The sequence below is a fragment of the Equus asinus genome, chromosome 5, assembly GCF_041296235.1.
Source record: "Equus asinus isolate D_3611 breed Donkey chromosome 5, EquAss-T2T_v2, whole genome shotgun sequence".
Classification (NCBI taxonomy): Eukaryota; Metazoa; Chordata; class Mammalia; order Perissodactyla; family Equidae; genus Equus; species Equus asinus.
In genome coordinates this window covers 108,725,260-108,743,034 of record NC_091794.1, presented here as the reverse complement: position 1 = coordinate 108,743,034, position 17,775 = coordinate 108,725,260, and the positions used below count along the sequence as shown (strand labels likewise).

General features: G+C 44.0%; 1 protein-coding gene across 27 annotated transcripts in view; it reads left to right on the top strand.

The window, feature by feature from the left end:
• The window catches only part of CAMTA1 (calmodulin binding transcription activator 1), an 854,855-nt gene that overhangs the window by 382,410 nt on the left and 454,670 nt on the right, over positions 1-17,775 (top strand). Inside the window, exon 5 of one of the 27 annotated variants that reach the window (XM_070511194.1) lies at positions 5,514-7,063. The exons of the other annotated variants lie outside the window; for them this stretch is intronic. Within the exon in view, the coding sequence (XP_070367295.1) occupies positions 5,514-5,538 (25 nt within the window). The 3' untranslated portion in view covers positions 5,539-7,063. Of the gene's footprint in view, positions 1-5,513; positions 7,064-17,775 lie in introns of those variants that run through there. 27 annotated transcript variants of the gene reach the window in all.

Below are 17,775 nucleotides of genomic sequence, written 5' to 3'. Positions count from 1 at the left end.
AATGCAAATTGTATTTGGTATTAGAGATAACTGTTGATCTATTAACACTCTGGGGTTGATTTGTATCCAAGGCTCTGTGAGATAGAGGAGTCTTGCCCTTGGATTATTAATTGCATCTTTGATGGTGGTTCCAAAACTGGGAGGGGGAGGCAGCTGGCGGGCCTGTTCCTTGGCGCTGTCTCTGAGAGAACTCGGGGCTCTGTCAGCAACAATCTGTTGGAATTGGCCAGAAGAATGTATGAAACAACCTCGCTCTTCAACCCAAGAGTGTTTGCCCATCTCTGCGGGTCACCCCGGTTGGTTGGCTTCTGGTTCATACCCTCAATGTTATGTCTCTTCAGTGAATGTCAGATGGCCACAGCAGCTTGCAGTCTTTAGAGATTTCCAAATCAGTGGCACATCTCCATTTTGGATCAGGAAAGACTAGTCAGAATTACAGAATGAGCTATATTATATAGCATTTTATTTTTATTTTATATGTTAAGAACTTTTAATTTTGAAATAATTTCAAAATTTCAGAGAAGTTGTAGGAACAGTACAAAGAAATCTCATATGTCCTTCACCCAGATTCCCCACTTTAACATTTTATCATTTTTGCTGTATCATTCTCTGTGCTTGTGTACTTGTGGATTTTTTTCTGAACCGTTAGAAGTGAGTTTCAAACATGATGCCCCATTATTCCTAAACACTCTAATGTGTATTTCGTAAGAACTAAGGCATTCTTTTGCATAACCCGGTACAATGATCAAAATCAGGAACATAGCATTGATGCAATTCCATTGTTCAATCTACAGACTTCATTCCTGTAACCAATTATGTCTCAATAATAGTAATATGTCCTTTATAGCAAAATGTAATCCATCAGCATCATCATCTGATCTAAGATCCAATCGAAAAGCTCACATTATGTTTGGTTTCCATGTCTCTTTAATCTCCATTAATCTGGAACATTTCCTCAGTCTTTCTTTGTCTTTCATGACTGACATTTTTTGAAGAATACAGGCCAGTTAGTTATTTTGAAGAACGTCCTTCAGTTTGGCTTTGTCTGATGTTTCTTCGTGACTGGATTCAGGATGTGCGCTTTTGGCAGAAGACCACAGAAGTAACGTTGGGCTCTTCTCAGTTCATCATGTTAAAAGGCCCGTGGTACCAGCTGTCCCACTACTGGAGTTGTTAACTTTGATCACTGATGAAGACGGTATCTGCTATGTTTCTCTAGTGTAAAGTCATTGTTTTTCCCTTTGTAAGTAATTAGTATTTTGTGAGGAGATAGTTTAGGTCTATGTAAATATCTTGTTTTTCATTAAACTTTTACTCACTTGTTTTAGCATCCATTGATAATTCTTGTCTGAATCAATTATTATTATAATGCTTGCCAGATGGTGTTTTTTTCTAAATTTATTTCTTGTTCAGTACTTTCTACTGTATTGAAGGTCTTTTGCTTTCTTACACTTATTTATTTACTCATTTATTTATTTATACCCATATGGCCTCATGTATTTCCATTTTAGTCAATAGATTACATTGACTAAGTTACATTGACTAATTTACATTGAGTAGATTATATATCTGTCCAATAGTTTATAACCTAATTATTTTGATGGTTAAATTATCACAGATTTGGCCAGTGGGAGCCCCTTCAGTTTGGCTGCTGTATCCTTTTGACAAATCCCCATAATAATTTTCACAACATTTTATTATAAAAATTTTCAGACACACAGAAAGTTAACAGATTTTTTTTTCAGTGAACACCCGTATACCTATCACCTACATTTTTTTTTCTGAGGAAGATTCGCCCTGAGCTAACATCTGTGCCAATCTTCCTCTGTTTTGTAGTATGTGGGCCATAAGCACAGCATGTCTACTAACAGAGCAGTGTAGGTCTGCACCGGGAACCGAACCAGGCTGCTGAAGCAGAGTGCACTGAACTTAACCACTAGGCAACCAGCACTAGACCTCCCACGTTCTTTAATTAACATTTTACCATGCTTTCTTTTTCACATATCTACCTATCTATCCAGCCAGCAATCTAGCTTGTTTTTAAATAGCATTTCAAAGTAAGTTGTAGACATTAGTACACTTCTTTTTTTTTTCTTTTTGGTAAGGAAGATTCGCCCTGAGCTAACATCTGTTGCCAATCTTCCTCTTTTTTTCTCTCCAAAACCTCAGTACATAGTTGTATATCCTAGTTGTAAATCATTCCGGTTCTTCCATGTGGGGTGCTGCCACAGCATGGCTTGATGAGCTGTGCATAGGTCCGTGCCCAGGATCTGAACCAGTGAACCCTGGGCCTCCAAAGCAGAGTGCGTGAAATTTAATGACTTGGCCACGGGGCTGGGCCCAGTACACTTCATTCTTAAACACTTTGGCAGACATGATATTGTCTGGATTTCAATATTTGTTTATAGTGCCTTTATTAGGTAAAGATGATATACAGTGCAATGTATAAATAATAAGTGGACCATTTGATGAGTTTTGACAAACACATTCACCTGTGTAACTCAAACCCCTATCAAGATGCAGAACACTGCCATCACCCCCAAGAAAGTTCTTCCATGTTCCTTTTCAATCAAGCAACCACTGTTCTGATTTTGATCCTACTGTGGATTAGTTTGGCCTGTTCTAGAATTTCATGTAAAAGGGCATGGACAGTATGTATTCTCTTGTGTAAGGATTATTCTCATCATAAGATTCATCCATGTTGTTCATTATATCAGTATTCATTCGTATCCTCATTTTTTGAGCACTTCCTTACTTTCTGGCACACAAAATATTCCAGGGTTGCCTAGCACTTTCATTGTATCAGCCCTGGGATGGGCTCCCTCTTCAAAGAGCCCTAGCTCCTTTTAGTTGAGAATGATTTCTGGATTCCAGGTGTAGTCATTGCTACTGGTATTATTGCTTCTAGGCACTCTCTCTCTTAATTGAAAGAGCCAAGAAACACATGTGAGTATGCACTCATAAATACACAGACATATATATATCTGCATCTATTTCTATACATATGCATTCATGCATGTGTGTGTAAAACTGTGCATTCAGAATGATACCAATTTCAATCCTATACCATTGGGTTCATGCTAGCGTTTCATCTTTTCATATGTGGAACTTCCTTCTCCAATAAGGAGAAATTTTCCTGAATATGTTTATTTATTTTCTAAGTTCTAAAATATATATAAAGTAGTTAAATGAGTTAACCCATACCATGGAAGAAAACAGATCTACTATCTAGAGTTCCAAATTTGTTTACAGCACGTTTTGTCTTTCGTCTAAGGGTGTGCAGTTGAAATACTATGTTCAAAAGTTACCTGGGTTAGTCTCCCTCTGCCCACCCCCATTTACTCTGGTTATGTCATTCTTGGAAGTAAAATACAGTTAGGTTCTTTTGGTTTTTATTTGTGCTCGATTTTACGGATCTTCCCCATCTATGTTGATTAATGTATGTAAAACATTAACATGTTACAAAAGTCAAAACTATGCATGAAAGCTAGCCCCAGAGAAGTGTCACTGTCCCCATCCCTCCCACCATGTAGGTAACCAATCTCTTTATTTCCTCTTTATCTCTCCTGCATTTCTTTTGCTAAGATAAGCAAGTACATGTATATTTTCTTTTTTCTTACACAAAAAGGAGATATTCCTTTGCGTGTTATTATTTTTTAAAATAAACTTTTTATTTTGAGGTAATTGTTGATTCACCTACAATTGTAAGAAATAATACAAAGAGATCCACATTCATGTACCCTGTAAACGGTTCCCCCAGTGGTAAAATCTTGAAAACTGTAGTACAGTATCACAACCAGGATATTGACACTGATACGAGTCTAGACACAGAACATTTCCATCACTGCACAGACCCCGGCTGTTGCTCTTTTTAGCGACACCCACTTCCTTCCCACTCCTAATCCTCTTTAACCCCTTGCAACCACGAATCTTTTCTCCATTTCTACGATTGTATCATTTCAAGAATGTTACATAAATGGAATCATACAGTAAGTAGACTTTGGAATTGACTATTTTCACTCAGCATAATTCTCTGGAGAGTCATCCAGGTTGTTATGTGTCAATCATTCCTTCCTTCTTATTGCTGAGTAGTATTCCCTGGTATGGATGGACCATAGTTTGTTTAACCATTTACCCATCAAATTATGTCTGAGTGTTTCCAGTTTTTGGCTATTACCTATAAAGTTGCTGTAAACATTTGTGTACAGGTTTTGGCGTGACCACAAATTTCATTTCTCTGGGATAAATGCCTAGAAGTCAATTGTTAGATGGTATGGTAGTTACTTGTTTAGTTTTTAAAGAATCTGTCAAATTATTTTTCAAAGTAGTTGTACTTTACATTCCTACCAGCAATGTACAAGTGATCCAGTTTCTCCATATCCTTGCCAGCATTTGGTGTTATCACTAATTTTTATTTTAGCCATCCTGATAGGTGTGTAATGATATCTCATTGTGATTTTAATTTGTATTTCTCTAATGACTAATGAAGTTGAACATCTTTGCATGTGTTTGACATCTGAATAGTCTCTGGTGAAATGTCTTTTTGTGCCCTTTGTCCATTTTCTGAGTGGATTGTTTTATTTTATTGTTTTACTGTTCAGTTTTGAGAGTTCTTTATATAGTCTAAATCCTAGTCCATTGTCCAATATGTGGTTTGCAAATATTTTCTCCTAATCTGTATCTTGTCTTTTCATCCTCTTAACAGCGTATTTCATAGAACAAAGGTTTTAATTTTGATGAAGTATAGTTTACCAATTTTGCTTTTTATGGATTGTGCTTTTGGTGTTAAAGAGTTCTTTCTCTTGCTTTGGATCCCAAATTTTTCCCTGTACTTTAAGTTCATCATCCATTCTGAGTTACTTTTTGTAGGTGTGGAATGGACTTAGGTCCCCCCACCCATGGGTGTCCAATTGCTCTAGCACCAATTGCTGAAAGGCAATCTTTCTTTCTCCGATTGAATTAATTTTGCACCTTTGTCAAAAATCAGTTGGACATATTTTTGTGGGTCTGTTTCTGGTTCTCTATTCTGTTCTGTTGGTCTGTGTGTCCCTTCCTCTGCTAACACCATCACCCAGCTTTGGTAACTGTAGCTGTGTAAGAGGCTGCCTTCTGTTAGGATACTTAGTGCCCCCTCGTTATTCTTATTTCGGATATTTGTGCTTTCTCACTGTTTCATTAAGTCTAGCTTGTGGTTATCGATGTTGTTGAAAAAATCCAGAATTTCGATTTGTGGATTGGCTCTACCTCGTTATTTCTACATCTCACTTCATTTTACCTTCCTTGGCTTTTGTTCTTGTTCTTGCTCTTCTCGGCTTTTTGAGCTTGGCATTTAAAAATTTTAATTCCTTCATTTTTCTTGAAATAAGTATTCAAGGCTATGAATTTTCATCTATCACTGCTTTAAATATGTCCCAGAAATTCTGATACGTAGTGTTTTAATTATCATATATAAATTTTTGGAATTTCTGTTATTTTAATTTTAGTTTTTTTATTTTAAAAATTAATTCCTACAGGCCGGCCCCGTGGCTGAGTGCTTAACTTCGCATGCTCCACTTTGGTGGCCCGGGGTTCTGCCGGTTCGGATCCTGGGCGTGGACATGGCACTGCTCATAAGGCCATGTTGAGGCAGCGTCCCGCGTGCCACAGCTAGAAGAACCCACAACTAAAAAAATACACAACTGTCTACTGGGAGGATTTCAGGAGAAAAAGCAGGAAAACAACATTAATTCCTAGTTTTATTGTATTGTGATCAGAGAATATTCTTTGTAATATTTATACTTTATGAAACATATTGGTTATTTGTCACCTAATACATGATCAATTTTTGTGGATATTCTATGTGCACTTAAGAAGAAGATGTATTCGCTAATATGAGATACTATATATATAAAATTGACCTTATTGATCATGTTGTTTAAGACTCTGTATTCTTATTTTTTCTTGTCTACCTGATCTCTTTTGTTCCCAAAGTGGTGTGTTGAAGTGTCCTATTATTGTAATTAACGTATTATTAGTAGTACTATAATTAGTGTGTTTCCATCTGTATTTCCTTTCATTTCCTATAGTTTCTACTTATAAAGGTAGTTGTAGTCTTGTTTGGTGCATTAATGTCCATTACTATTATATTTTCATTGTGAAATGTGATTTTTTTTTTAGGATTAGAAATTATCCATCACATTTAATTCTTTTTTCCTTGAACTCTACTTCTTCTATTTGTCTGACATCAAGATTGAAATACTTGTTTTGTTATTATTTCCATTTGCCTAATATATCTTTGCCTATCTCTTTATTTTTACCCTTCCTGAATTCCTTTTTAATACCCTTTCTGAATGCCTCTTATAAATGACATTTGGTTGAATCTTACTTTTTAAGACAAATCAAAAATCTGTATCTTTTCATAGGTGAGGTAAGCAATTATTTATATGCCCAGTATTTATATAATTGATATGCTTGGACTTAACATTTCCGTAAAATTTTATGTTGTGAATACCATGTATTATGTCCTATTTATTGTACTTCTTTCTCTACATGAAACATTTTCTTTGCTCATTTATTATTTAATTTCTTTTGATACATGAAAAGTTTTCATTTTTTTCCTAATGGTTACCTTTGTACCTATCACCTTTTAAAAATTCCTTAGTCCCCTGTGATCGTTTGCTATCTGGTTTGTTTAGATATCTACAATGTATACATTGTGTATAATTTCCTATACAACCATAATTGAGTTTATTCTGTTTTTGTCTTTCTTTCTTTTGTTGTCTGCCATTTTGTAGTTGCATTATTTTCACTTTGACCAAACATATAACATTTATATAGTATTCTTCCACCTTGATTCCCACATTTAATTTAGATCTATAATTAAATATATTAAATGTTCCCCATAAGTCCATTTGCCAAAGAGTCCTCAGTTATCTCTTGATTGGATGAAGTTAATTCTCTAGTAGATCGCTTAAGAAGGGCTCATGGGTACATTATTCCTTTAATTCTTACATGTTTAAAACTCTTTTTCTATAGCTTTGATGTTTGAAGATCTGCTCTGCTGGAAATAAACTCTTCGATTCACACCTTCTTTTTTTTGAGTTTCTTTGAGTTTCATGAAAATGCTGTTCCATCACTGCTCTGCTTCGTAGGTTGCTTTTGAGAAGTCTAGTGACAGTCTAAATCTCTTGCCCTTGTAAGTTATTTGATCTTTTGGTTTGCAGGCTGTAAGGATATTTTCTCAAATGCTTCTTTGAGGTGTTTAATTCCATTTGCAGTGTTATGTTTCAGTTTTTTCTCCTGCTTTATGGTTGTATTTTTGGAGTAATTTTCATCGGCTGAATTGGATTCTCATTTTTGCTTTCCTTTTTTTAGTAGCCTTTGTACCGATGAAGACACTTACACCTCTGCATTTCACAGGCTGGGCTGGGTTTTGAGTGGCTTATGTGATTTTTAGTTCAAGAGCCCCCTCTTCTGTCAGTGTAGCATAGTGCAGGTTCTTTAATGGTTGGCTTTTGTGGCAGGAGGTGGGCAGGGGTAAGGGGATGAGTGTGTCCTTGGATTTATTTTATTTTATTGAGAATTCCTAAATGTCCGCCTCTTGCTTTCTCTCCCTTCACTGCCTGCTTTCCGGATAGTGCCCGCCCCTCCTTTCTCACCCTCTCCTCCCCTTTCCCGTGCTGTCTCTGGAGGCCCATGCCACCTTTAAGCCCCTTGCTTCTAGTCAACGTTCTGGTCTCTCTGCGTTCTTTTCCAGTATTTTCTCACTTAGGATGTACTTTCTCTTTCTTCAGGTAGTTTTAGTTTACTCCTAAGACCTCCATCCTTTACTTCTCTCTTAAAGAAGCTTTGGGGTCCTCCCTCTCCTCCCCCCCATCCCCCCGCCCTTGACTTGGCTCTTTGCAAAGGTTTTGGGTGGGAACTCAAGAAAGAACTTCACTGGAAATTGGTGTTTATTTTTCTACTTATAGGTAACTTGATGTTTATAGTGTCTCTGTCTTCTAGTCATGCTGAAATTGTGGGTTGTATGTAGTTTTATTGGTTCTTCTTGTTCCTCTGTGTCATTTTGGGAGATTTCTGTGGCCATCATTATCTCGGCTACTAGGAAGACCTCCGTGTAGCATTTTAAGAGATTGTAGAGTTACATCAATTTCAAGAACAATAGTGACTCAAGCCAGTTATTAACAAAGTATTTTCATGTTAATTATACACAAATGAATCTTGAGGACATACTTGAAAAGGTATGCTCTCTCAAGAAGGTTAAGCACTTCCCCTGTAAGCTTATTTACACTCTTCATCTGTTTAGCCAGCCCCTTCTCCTAGATACTTCAGGTGAATATTGGAGAGTTACTGGTTTCTGCATTTAGGGGGTTGTATTCAATGAGACTTTTACTGTGGGTGTAGTACCTTGGAGGGAGCATTGCATTCTGTTGCCAGTGTGATGCAGTGGCCATGATGTGTACATGTGCGTAGGTCTTTATCAAGAAGAGACTGCTCACCATTCAACCATACTTTCAGAGTTTTCTTGCCAGGCCCAAAGCCTGATTCAGATTCAGCTCGTATAGTGAGGGGAGGCAGCTCAGTGCCTGACACATTAGGGGCTTATGAATGTTTGTGGAAGGAATGAATTGAGTATCTGTGTTCTGAAAATAGACCATCTATGAGTTATTGTGGTAGAAAAATGCAGGCCCCCTCGAAGGAGAGGGAAAGCTTGTGAAGGGTCTGTTCTTTGGCCCCAGAAGAGCAATGGAGAGAGGTGGAGCCTGCTGGAAAGCTCCCTTTACAAATCCACCTTCTGGAGGGAGCTTTACTCTGCAGTTGGGAGCGGGCGGGTCACTGTCTTGCCCTCCTGCTGGCTCGTGGACTCTGGCCTGCCTGTTTTCCCTCTGGGTTGATACTCTGCTTCCTGGCACAGTGAGTGCTCCCAGGAGCACCCAGATCACTGGAGACAGTTTCTATCTTCTCAGAGACCACTGATAGGTTTGCTCATTTGGTGTCTTCAGGGTGCTGCCCCATCGTCTCTTGTTCTCTGTGGGTTACAGAAAAAGGGGCCATCTCAGCTCTGTGGCTTCAGACCCCTTCAGAGGAGGGGCAGGTGCCTTGGACAGCCTCTCTGAAAGGATTCCACTGCAGCATGAGCCGCCTTTTCAATGTGAAAGGTGATCTGGAGCTGAGTTGGACAGGAAGAAAGGAATTCCTCTAGGTACCTGTGAATCCTGCATATCAACAAATAGACAGTAGGTCAAGTTAAGAATTTGTGCTTCGGCATCCATCCCGTGGCGGCCACGGGAAACTTGGCGCGAGCTCTCGTCTCCCTCCCTCTCTTGCGGGGGGATTCATGGGGTATGTTAGCCTTTAGAGGACGAAGTCTGTCCAGACTCGAACCTGTTCAATTTCGTTAAACTGAAAAATTTGCAAATTTCTTTGCCTGTGGCTTCTACTCCTCCTTACACTGTAACAGGCAGAGCCATGAACACACAGTGCAGCCACTCGGGTCTGTTGAATGGGCAACACTGGAATCATAGTCAAGAGTGAAGACTTGGATTCAGACAGGTCTAAGTTAGAATCCCAGCTCTGTGCCCATAGCTATGGGATCGGGGGCACGTGAACCTTGCTAGGCTTTGGTTTTCTCAGGAGTGGTTTGGGGATAATTCCTGCTCCAGTGGGAGGATTAAATAAGGTCAAGAAATTGGCAAGTTTCCTCCCATGGTCAGGAAGGATGTGAATGCGTTGTGCCATGTGGTAGCCCCTGCTTCCTCTCAAAGCGTGTGCACACGTATGTGCTCACACACACAACACAGATTTTCCATAATCCTGGCCTGGGAGGCAGCAGTGACCCTGGCTTCTAGAAGTTGTCTGAACTGTCAGCTCTCCAGAAGGGGCTGGCAGGACTCTGACTCACCGCAATGGGTATTGAACTGCTGTGCTGCCAGATGCCATGTGCTGGGTTCTTATAATGTCAGTTAGATCTGGGAAATGGACCAAGCATGATTTCCAGCTAAATGAAACACTTCAGGGCCATCAGCTAAATAGATGGTGCTTTTGAGAAAATCCCTTGAGTGCTATATCAGACAGGCGGAGGGACCCTGGAGGCTGCCTTCCTCTTTCCTCATCCTGGGTCATGATGCATTGCCTGGGCCAGCTCCTTGGGTGCCTCTGGCTGTGAGGACCTGTGCTTCCCATCTTAATGCACTGGCTGGGAGAGCAGAGATCCAATCAGTATGGAATGCTGATCCTTTCTGGGCTCTGCTCTCTTCCTCCCCCTCCTGCTCCCTTTCTCTCTTCCTGTTGCCTGACTAGTAACTACAGAATATTATTTAAGAAAGTCATGTTGTCTCCCGAGCCCACTTCCCCCCACCTCCCCCATGAAATAGTGGCTGTGCCCGGCGGGAGAGAGAGCTTGCCTTTTTGTGGGATGCAAGAAGTCATGTGTCCTGGGCCTTCCCCGGAGAGCCCAGACCCCTTGCTCTTTGTTCTGAGGGGCATGGCTGCCGGACCAGCAACTTCATCTCTGTGCCCTCTGCAGAGGTTCCTCACAGATACTTCTTTCTTCATGTTGCCATTCCATGTGGGGCTGGGAAATGCCCTTTGGTCTTCCAGTCATCATGGAGGGAGCTAGTTTTGGGCCACGTACATGGTCTCCAATCCTGGCTCCACCACATGCTGGCTCTGAGGTTGTGCAGGCGTATCCTGTGGAGCTCAGTTTCCTCCTCTGCGTGGGCAAAACACCTGTCTCGAATGTAGTGTGAGGATGCAATGCGATGATCATGAGATGCCCAGTACACTGCCTGGCACGGAAGAAGTGATCAGAAAATATCAACTCACTCCTCATGCCAAGTCCTTCCCTTCCCTTAAGATCTCAGAGGCATTTCTTTCTAGCTCTTCTTCCCTTGCTGACCAACACCCTCACTTCTCTCCCCTTGCCAGCCACCCCTCAATACATTTTATCATGGGCTGCAGCTTAAGCCCTTATCTTGCTTTTTCTTACCTATTCATTTATCCACCCACCCATCTACCATCCATCTACCCACTCATCCACCCATCCACCCATCTACCATCTACCATTCACCCATCTACCCAACCACCCATCTACCATCCATCCATCTATCCCTCTATTTCTTGCTTCATTCATCCAGTGATTTATTGGATGTTTCCTCCATGTATACGCCAGGCTGTGGAGAGTGAAACAGATTCAGTCTCTGCCCTCACTAAGCTAACAGTCCAGCAGAGGATAGAGACATGAAGTGGGTGTGTGTACATGTGTGTGTGTGTGTTGGGGGTGAGTGCTAGTCAGGGAGAATAAGGACTGCTTGGGAAATGCATAGCAGAGTCCCCAAACCCAGCCCTGAGGGGTCAGGAGGGCTTCATGGAGGAAGTGACTCTTACCTCCTTGACCATATATAAGCAACTTGAGGACAGGAGTTGTGCTTTGTAGGGCCTTAGAAAACCAGCACCATCTGCACACAGTCAATTGAATGCCTACTATTTATGTGAGGCTCTAAGGCTACAAAGAGGCATGAAGACACTAAATAAATAGTAAGGCAAAGTAATGGTTAAGAGATGCTTGTTCAATGAATTCATTTTTGCCAGGCTTATATTTGCTAAGAAATCCTCCCAGCACATGATGAATCTCTGACTCCCCACGAATAAGAAGCTTAGTAGAGCTCATCTGAGTTTTCACTTCGTTCATGAATATGCAAGCGAGCTTCCTTTTAATCTCAAATTTTATTTTATTAGATGTATTTTAATTAATTTATTAGATCTCAGTTTTTCAGTTGGATCTATGAGAAATTTAACTAAGGCATCATCCCATCTTCGGTGTGGTGGGTAGAGGGTAGACGAGGGGTCAACCCAGGTGATATTCTGGATGGAAGATTCCTGAATCCGTGATTAGCCCTGATGACCAGGGAACTGCCCAGCTTATTATGGCCACATAATCGTCATAATTACAATCATCACCATAAACCATCATGATGTGTAATTGTATACGTGGCGCCTTGACTTGTGCAGCAGCACCCTTACATAAACCAGAGAGCTCAGACCTTTCTTGAGCGTTCCCTGGTAGGAGAGGGGCCGACTCCCTGCAAGGTGGAGCCGTAGGTCTTGCTGGCCTCATTTTACAGCAGGAGAGACTGCAGGCTTAGCTGGAAGTGTAATAGCTGCTCAAGATCAGGCTGTAAGCCAGGGGCCGAGGCACTTGGTGAGCTTTCTGCTGGATGGCCGAAATTTGCACCCGTCTGCAGCCCTCATCCCAGTTGGCAGGGCACCGAGATGGGGTGGCTCAGCTTCCACTCAACGGGAGGAGGAGAAACCGGGAGCTGCCGAATCTGAGTGCATGTGTTCACACTACCCATGAGGTCTACAATAGACGAGTTTTCTAAAAGTATTTGCCACTTGCTAAAATTAATTTTTTTAGGAAATCTTCTGTGTATTGGTTTTATCTTTAAACAATATCGTTATTTTGGACAGTGGCACAAAACTCTCAAGCTCTTATGCCCTGCTCCTTCTGCCCCTAGAGAGAGGTCCCGATGCCCCATAAAAAGGTCGGAGGTGCAGAGGGAAGGTGCCTTTCTCTTGGTGTCAAGTGACTGTCAAGGGTAAGGCTCCAGGGCCAGTGAGGCATTGGCCATGGTATCCCCATGGCTCTCGGTGTGGGAGCTGCCCAGGGCCCTGTGTGATGACTACTCTGTGTCATTTGGATGGACCAATGGCACCCTGCCCGCCAAGCTGCAGCTTCATTTGCTGCCTCTACACTGGCTGCTGTGACAAGCCTCGAGTCACATGAGGTGCATTTCCATCAGCCTGCAGCCAGTGGAATGGTGGAAAGGCCCTCAACCCTCCCTCAGTCACAAGGAGGTTGGAGGAGAGTCTTGAAGTGTCAGGGAGGAGCCAAGAGGTGCCAGCTGGACAGGGGTGCCTCCGACTGGTGCACATTCTCACTAATAGTTACATCTTTTGTCCCCCCGCAAGCCCCAGTCCTCTCCCATCACCCTCTCCCCCTCCCCCACCAACAACATCCTGAGACTGTCTTCTCTGACTAGCAGTGGGAATTGGTTTTCTAAGGTATTGGATTTCTGGAGCTTGGAACTTCTCTTTCCCAGGGAAACCCTGTGAACACCTGGGAAGTCAAGTCACCCACAAGGAATGAAGAGATTGGCACCCCAGTGCAATATGCCAGGTTGTTGATAGCTACCCCAGAGAAGCACAGAGAATCCTCAGGACATTTAGCATGATTTCTGGGGTCCTCTGTCTTGGTCTCCTCTCTGGAAGAGGTCACAGTCACAGATGCACAGACTTTTAGAGGCCTCTGAGTCTCTCTACTGCAGAAGTCTGTGGCCCACTGTCCCCAAGGAAGGCCCTGTTCCCTGCTGGAAGACGGTGAGTCAGGAAACTTGCTCCCTCACCTCCTGGAGTGAGGCCCCACTGCTCACCCCCACCATCGAGGGCCCCTGGCCAGCAACCAACCTTTCTGAGGTGCTGTTTCCTCACTTCGAAGGGCAGGACCCTCACACCCTCTCGTGGGTTCGTTGTGGGATAGATCACACGATAGAAGGAGCATGACTTGCCTCCCCAGTGCCTGGTCCATGGCCCACTCTCAGTAAACACCTGCTCCTCTCCTTCTCAGGCTTCAAGTTCGTGGTCCCCACATCATGTGAGGATCCAATGGGCTTTTTACTCGGCTCACTGAGAACCTTCCTCTAGGTGAAACACCTGCCTCTAAAGAACCCACTCTTAGGGGGTGGGCAGACAGTGGGTTTCACTTAAAAAGGGGGATAACATAGAGCTGCTGCCTCCCCTCTGAGTCCCCGCCTTGCCTTGCCTCCGTTATCGCCTGTCCCTCCCAGAATTACAATCACCTGCTTAGCATTTGTGATTTCCACTTGCCTCCTGGTCCTTTCGGGCAAAGATGGAGTCGTATTCATCTTGGTGGGCCTCAGACTGGGCACAGAGCAGGTGCCCTGTAAACGCTGGCTGAGTTAATCCAGTCATGCCTCGCCTTTAGTCTTATTTAACAGTTTTCTCCTTTTGCTCATCGAGGAACATTCTATACCACCCTGAAAGATATACCAAAAACCCCATGAATCCCTGAACTCTGTCCCCAGGACGAGCCAGGGTCAACACTTTAGAGAACCTCACGCCTCCAGCCCTCTCCACGTGCACGTAGGTGTATAGATGCTGGGCATATAAATAACTTTACGTAAGCGAGGTCCTACCGTATGTACTGTTTTGCAATTTGCTTTTCTTTTTAACTCATGGAACTCTTCCCATGTCAATAAATATAGATATGCACATCTTTTCTAATAACTGTGTACTATTCCATTAGATCAAGATACTATGGTTTATTCACCAAAACGATTCACTGAAGCAATTTGTAGGTGGCCTCCACACTTTCCCTATGATAAACTAGGCTGTGGTGAATGTCACTCTGTGTATATCTCTGTGCTCCTGTCCTCTCAAATTAGTAGGACCAACTACCATCCTTTTATAAGCAGTGGACGTGATGCTAATTTGCTTTTGGGAACCCATCCCTTTGTAAATGTTAAGTTGCTTATATGTGGACCAATGTCCCTGAGAGCTTTCTCAGCTTCCTAAAATGGGGGTAATACGACCCTAGGACAAGGGCCATTGTGAGGAGTGACTGAGAAAACCTAGTGGTTCTCTCTTGTTCCGACAACATTGTATGCTGCACAAGGACAGAAACTAGTTTCTTGCTAAGTCAGACTTGACCCTGTCCCACCCCCAGGAGTCCTTGCCAAGTGTCCTGCATGCAGTGGATTCTGAGGCAACTGATAACTGCCAGGGAAGAAGGACCCAAGATGGGAGCCCCAGGCGAGAGCACCTCGTGCCTCCAGCCTGCCTTAAGGTCATCTCTGGGCTTTTACCTCATCCTCTCAGCCACCTGGCTCCCCTGGCAGTAAAACATCGTTTTCTATTAAATGATGTGTCTGACATTTACCAAATTTTTATGTGACAATTTAGAAGGAACTGGTTGCATTAAACAGCCTTATTAATATTGCAGTAACATGATTAGGGGAACATCATGGCTGTTAGACCATAGGGCTCTGATTTATGAGCTCTGGAGAGAGGAAGCGAAGAGATCTCTATTGACCAAAACACCTTCAGCACAATTCACGTTATAATTAATGAAAGTCAGAGACGAATCCCCCTGATGATGCAGCCCTGCAACATGAGAGTGGTGCCGAGAGTGCTTTGAAGAGTCTGGATTATGCATTTCCATCTGGGGAGCATATGCGTGCGCCTTGCGGGGATTTAGCCAGAGGGGAATTTGAGGTATTCGAACAGCCTCGGCTGGCAGCTAGAGGCTTTCCTAGCACTCTGATGTTTGGTTGGCATTTTGAGTTTCTGTGCATGTCATAACCATCCTCTGAGGGAGGCAGCACAGGACAGTGGTCAAAACGTGTGCCTGGAGTGAGACCTACCTGCACGGGAATCCTGGTGTCATCTGTAACTTCTGTGTGGACTTGGGCAAGTTGTCTTACCTCCGAGCCTCGGTGGCTCTGTCTGTGAAGGGGAAGGACGGTATCCCCTATTGCAAAGGGTCATTGCATAAATCAAACCGGTTCATGCATGTAAGCCCTCACCTCAGTTCCAGACGTTCAGTACATATTGGCTCCTAATGGGGTTCAAGGAGGCCCCCTACAGATCAACTCTGCTCGCAGGCCCAGTTAGGAACCCATCAGAAATATTTTTGGAGACTGACCATAGTTAAGACCTTCTAGGTCTGTAGAAGACCCCTACATAAAGGGATATGGCTCCTGCCCAAGGTTTCCAGTCTTCTGGGGAGGCAGACATGTAGAGCTAACTAGAATGAAACAAGGGCTAATGCAGGGAGAGCCCAGCCTGAGGGGCCCATGTCACGCTATTGGGGCGTTGAGGAGGCAATATTTAATTCCATGCTGATGAGAGCAGGGAGGTGGGAGAAATAGCATTTGAGATAGATCTTGAAGAATCGGCCAAGATTTTGAACTTTGTCCGGGGAAGGAAGAAAGGGACTTTGGGGATAAGGTGACACCTTGCACAGTGACACGGAGGCCTGAGGGCACACGTTGTGCAGGTGACCCAGCGGGACTGCATCACTGGGGCTTAAGGCATGTTTGGAAAGGGCAGCAAAGTAGGCTGAGCCCAGTGGGTGGAAGCCTTTGGATGCCCGACTAAGCACTGTTCACAGTGGCACTAAAAGCGTGTGAGTTGGGAAGAGTGTCCCTGAGTGTGGGGAAGGTCACCCTGGACAGGTGAAGGGGTGGCTCTCACAGTGTCTGGAGGGGGTGGTGAGGCTCTGCCCCAGGGTGGGCATCACATGGGTCTGGAGCTGAGAAGGCAGAGCACATCAGAGGCAGGAGGTGAGAGCAGGGGACGGGGACACGGGGGTTGTCAGTAGTTAAGCATCATGGCCCCGTTCATTCCATGGTCATCATGTGACAGCCTGACGCTTGCACACTGGGACTTTTTGCAAGTCTGTAGAGACTTGTAAAACATGGTCCCTGTTCTCAGGGAACTGGGCAGGTAAAAGTAACCGTGGGAAACCCTCAAGTGCCAGACGATGAGCCAGGGCCTGCAGATGCCAAAGCGAGGAGCAGAGGACTGGGACTCAGGTTCCCTGGGTGGGGTAACGAAGTGGAGGGGAGAGGAAGGCAGGAGTGTGGGCCTGGAGGGGGCAGGAATCGGCTGACACAAACCTGATTTCAGCTTTTCAGGGACAGAGAATTTCTCTTATTATAAAACAGCTTATGTTCATTATAGAAAAATTGGAAATACAGGTAGATAAAGGAAGAAAATGGACTCTCCTGAAGTCCTAGGGACCACAGATAACCATCACTAAGGATGTGGGGCCTGATTCTCCTTACTCTCATCCAAATAGTTCCTTTGGAAACTTTGGGCTGGTTGGGGCCCAAAGAATGGCCCTTTGAGGCCCTAGTGGAGAATTCCCAGGGTCCTTCAACTTCAGGGCCCAAGCATCAGTGTCATTGGGGGACATCCTCCCTGTGCAGCCAGGTCGAGGGAGCAGAGGCTTGTGCGTCCATAGAAGATTCCAGAGCTAGTGCTGGGCACTCAGAAGGAGGGTTCCTGGCTCCCCTCCCCCTCGACCTGGGGAAAGCATTGCCCCATCCTCTCATGGCCCCAAAGCTCTGGTTGGAAGTAGCAGCTTAATGACTCCCAGCCCCATTTTTTGGGCTTGGGTTGCAGAGCCCACCTGGAAAACTGAAGGAGTCCTTGCCACTTAAAGGAGCTTCTGGGAAGCAGGAATGAGGGTTGGGGCCAGAGACGAGTGGTGGGGGGAAGGAAAGAGTCTTTGAGGGAAACTGGTGCTCCCAGCTCTGACTCTATGCCCTCCCTCCCCACCCTCGCCCTCCCCACACCCTTCCCCCCAGCCCCCACCCTAGGCTCCCAGTTACTCAGCTCCATGCTCCTGCCCTGAGGGCTCCTCCTCTGGGCTGACCCTGCTTCTCTGCAGCCCTCTAGGCCATGTTCCTCGTTCCTCGTGGAAACCTCCTTCCCCGGCTGTCTCCTGCCATCTGGAACATCCCCCTGCATCTTTCTGCCACATCACCCCTCCATCTGCACCAAAGGTCATTTCTCGGATTCTGTTACTAATCCTGGCAGTGTTTGCTGGGGTTTTCAGTCTTGCATGTGGGAGAAAATCTTCGTTTGGGTCAAGATGGAGGTGATGGCCACAGGCCCTGGCCTTGGGTGGAGGCCTGGAGCCAAGGCCTGAGAGACAGGGGAGAAATCATCATTTCTTGGCCCAGGTGAAGGGCAGCTGAGCTGATTTCAGGA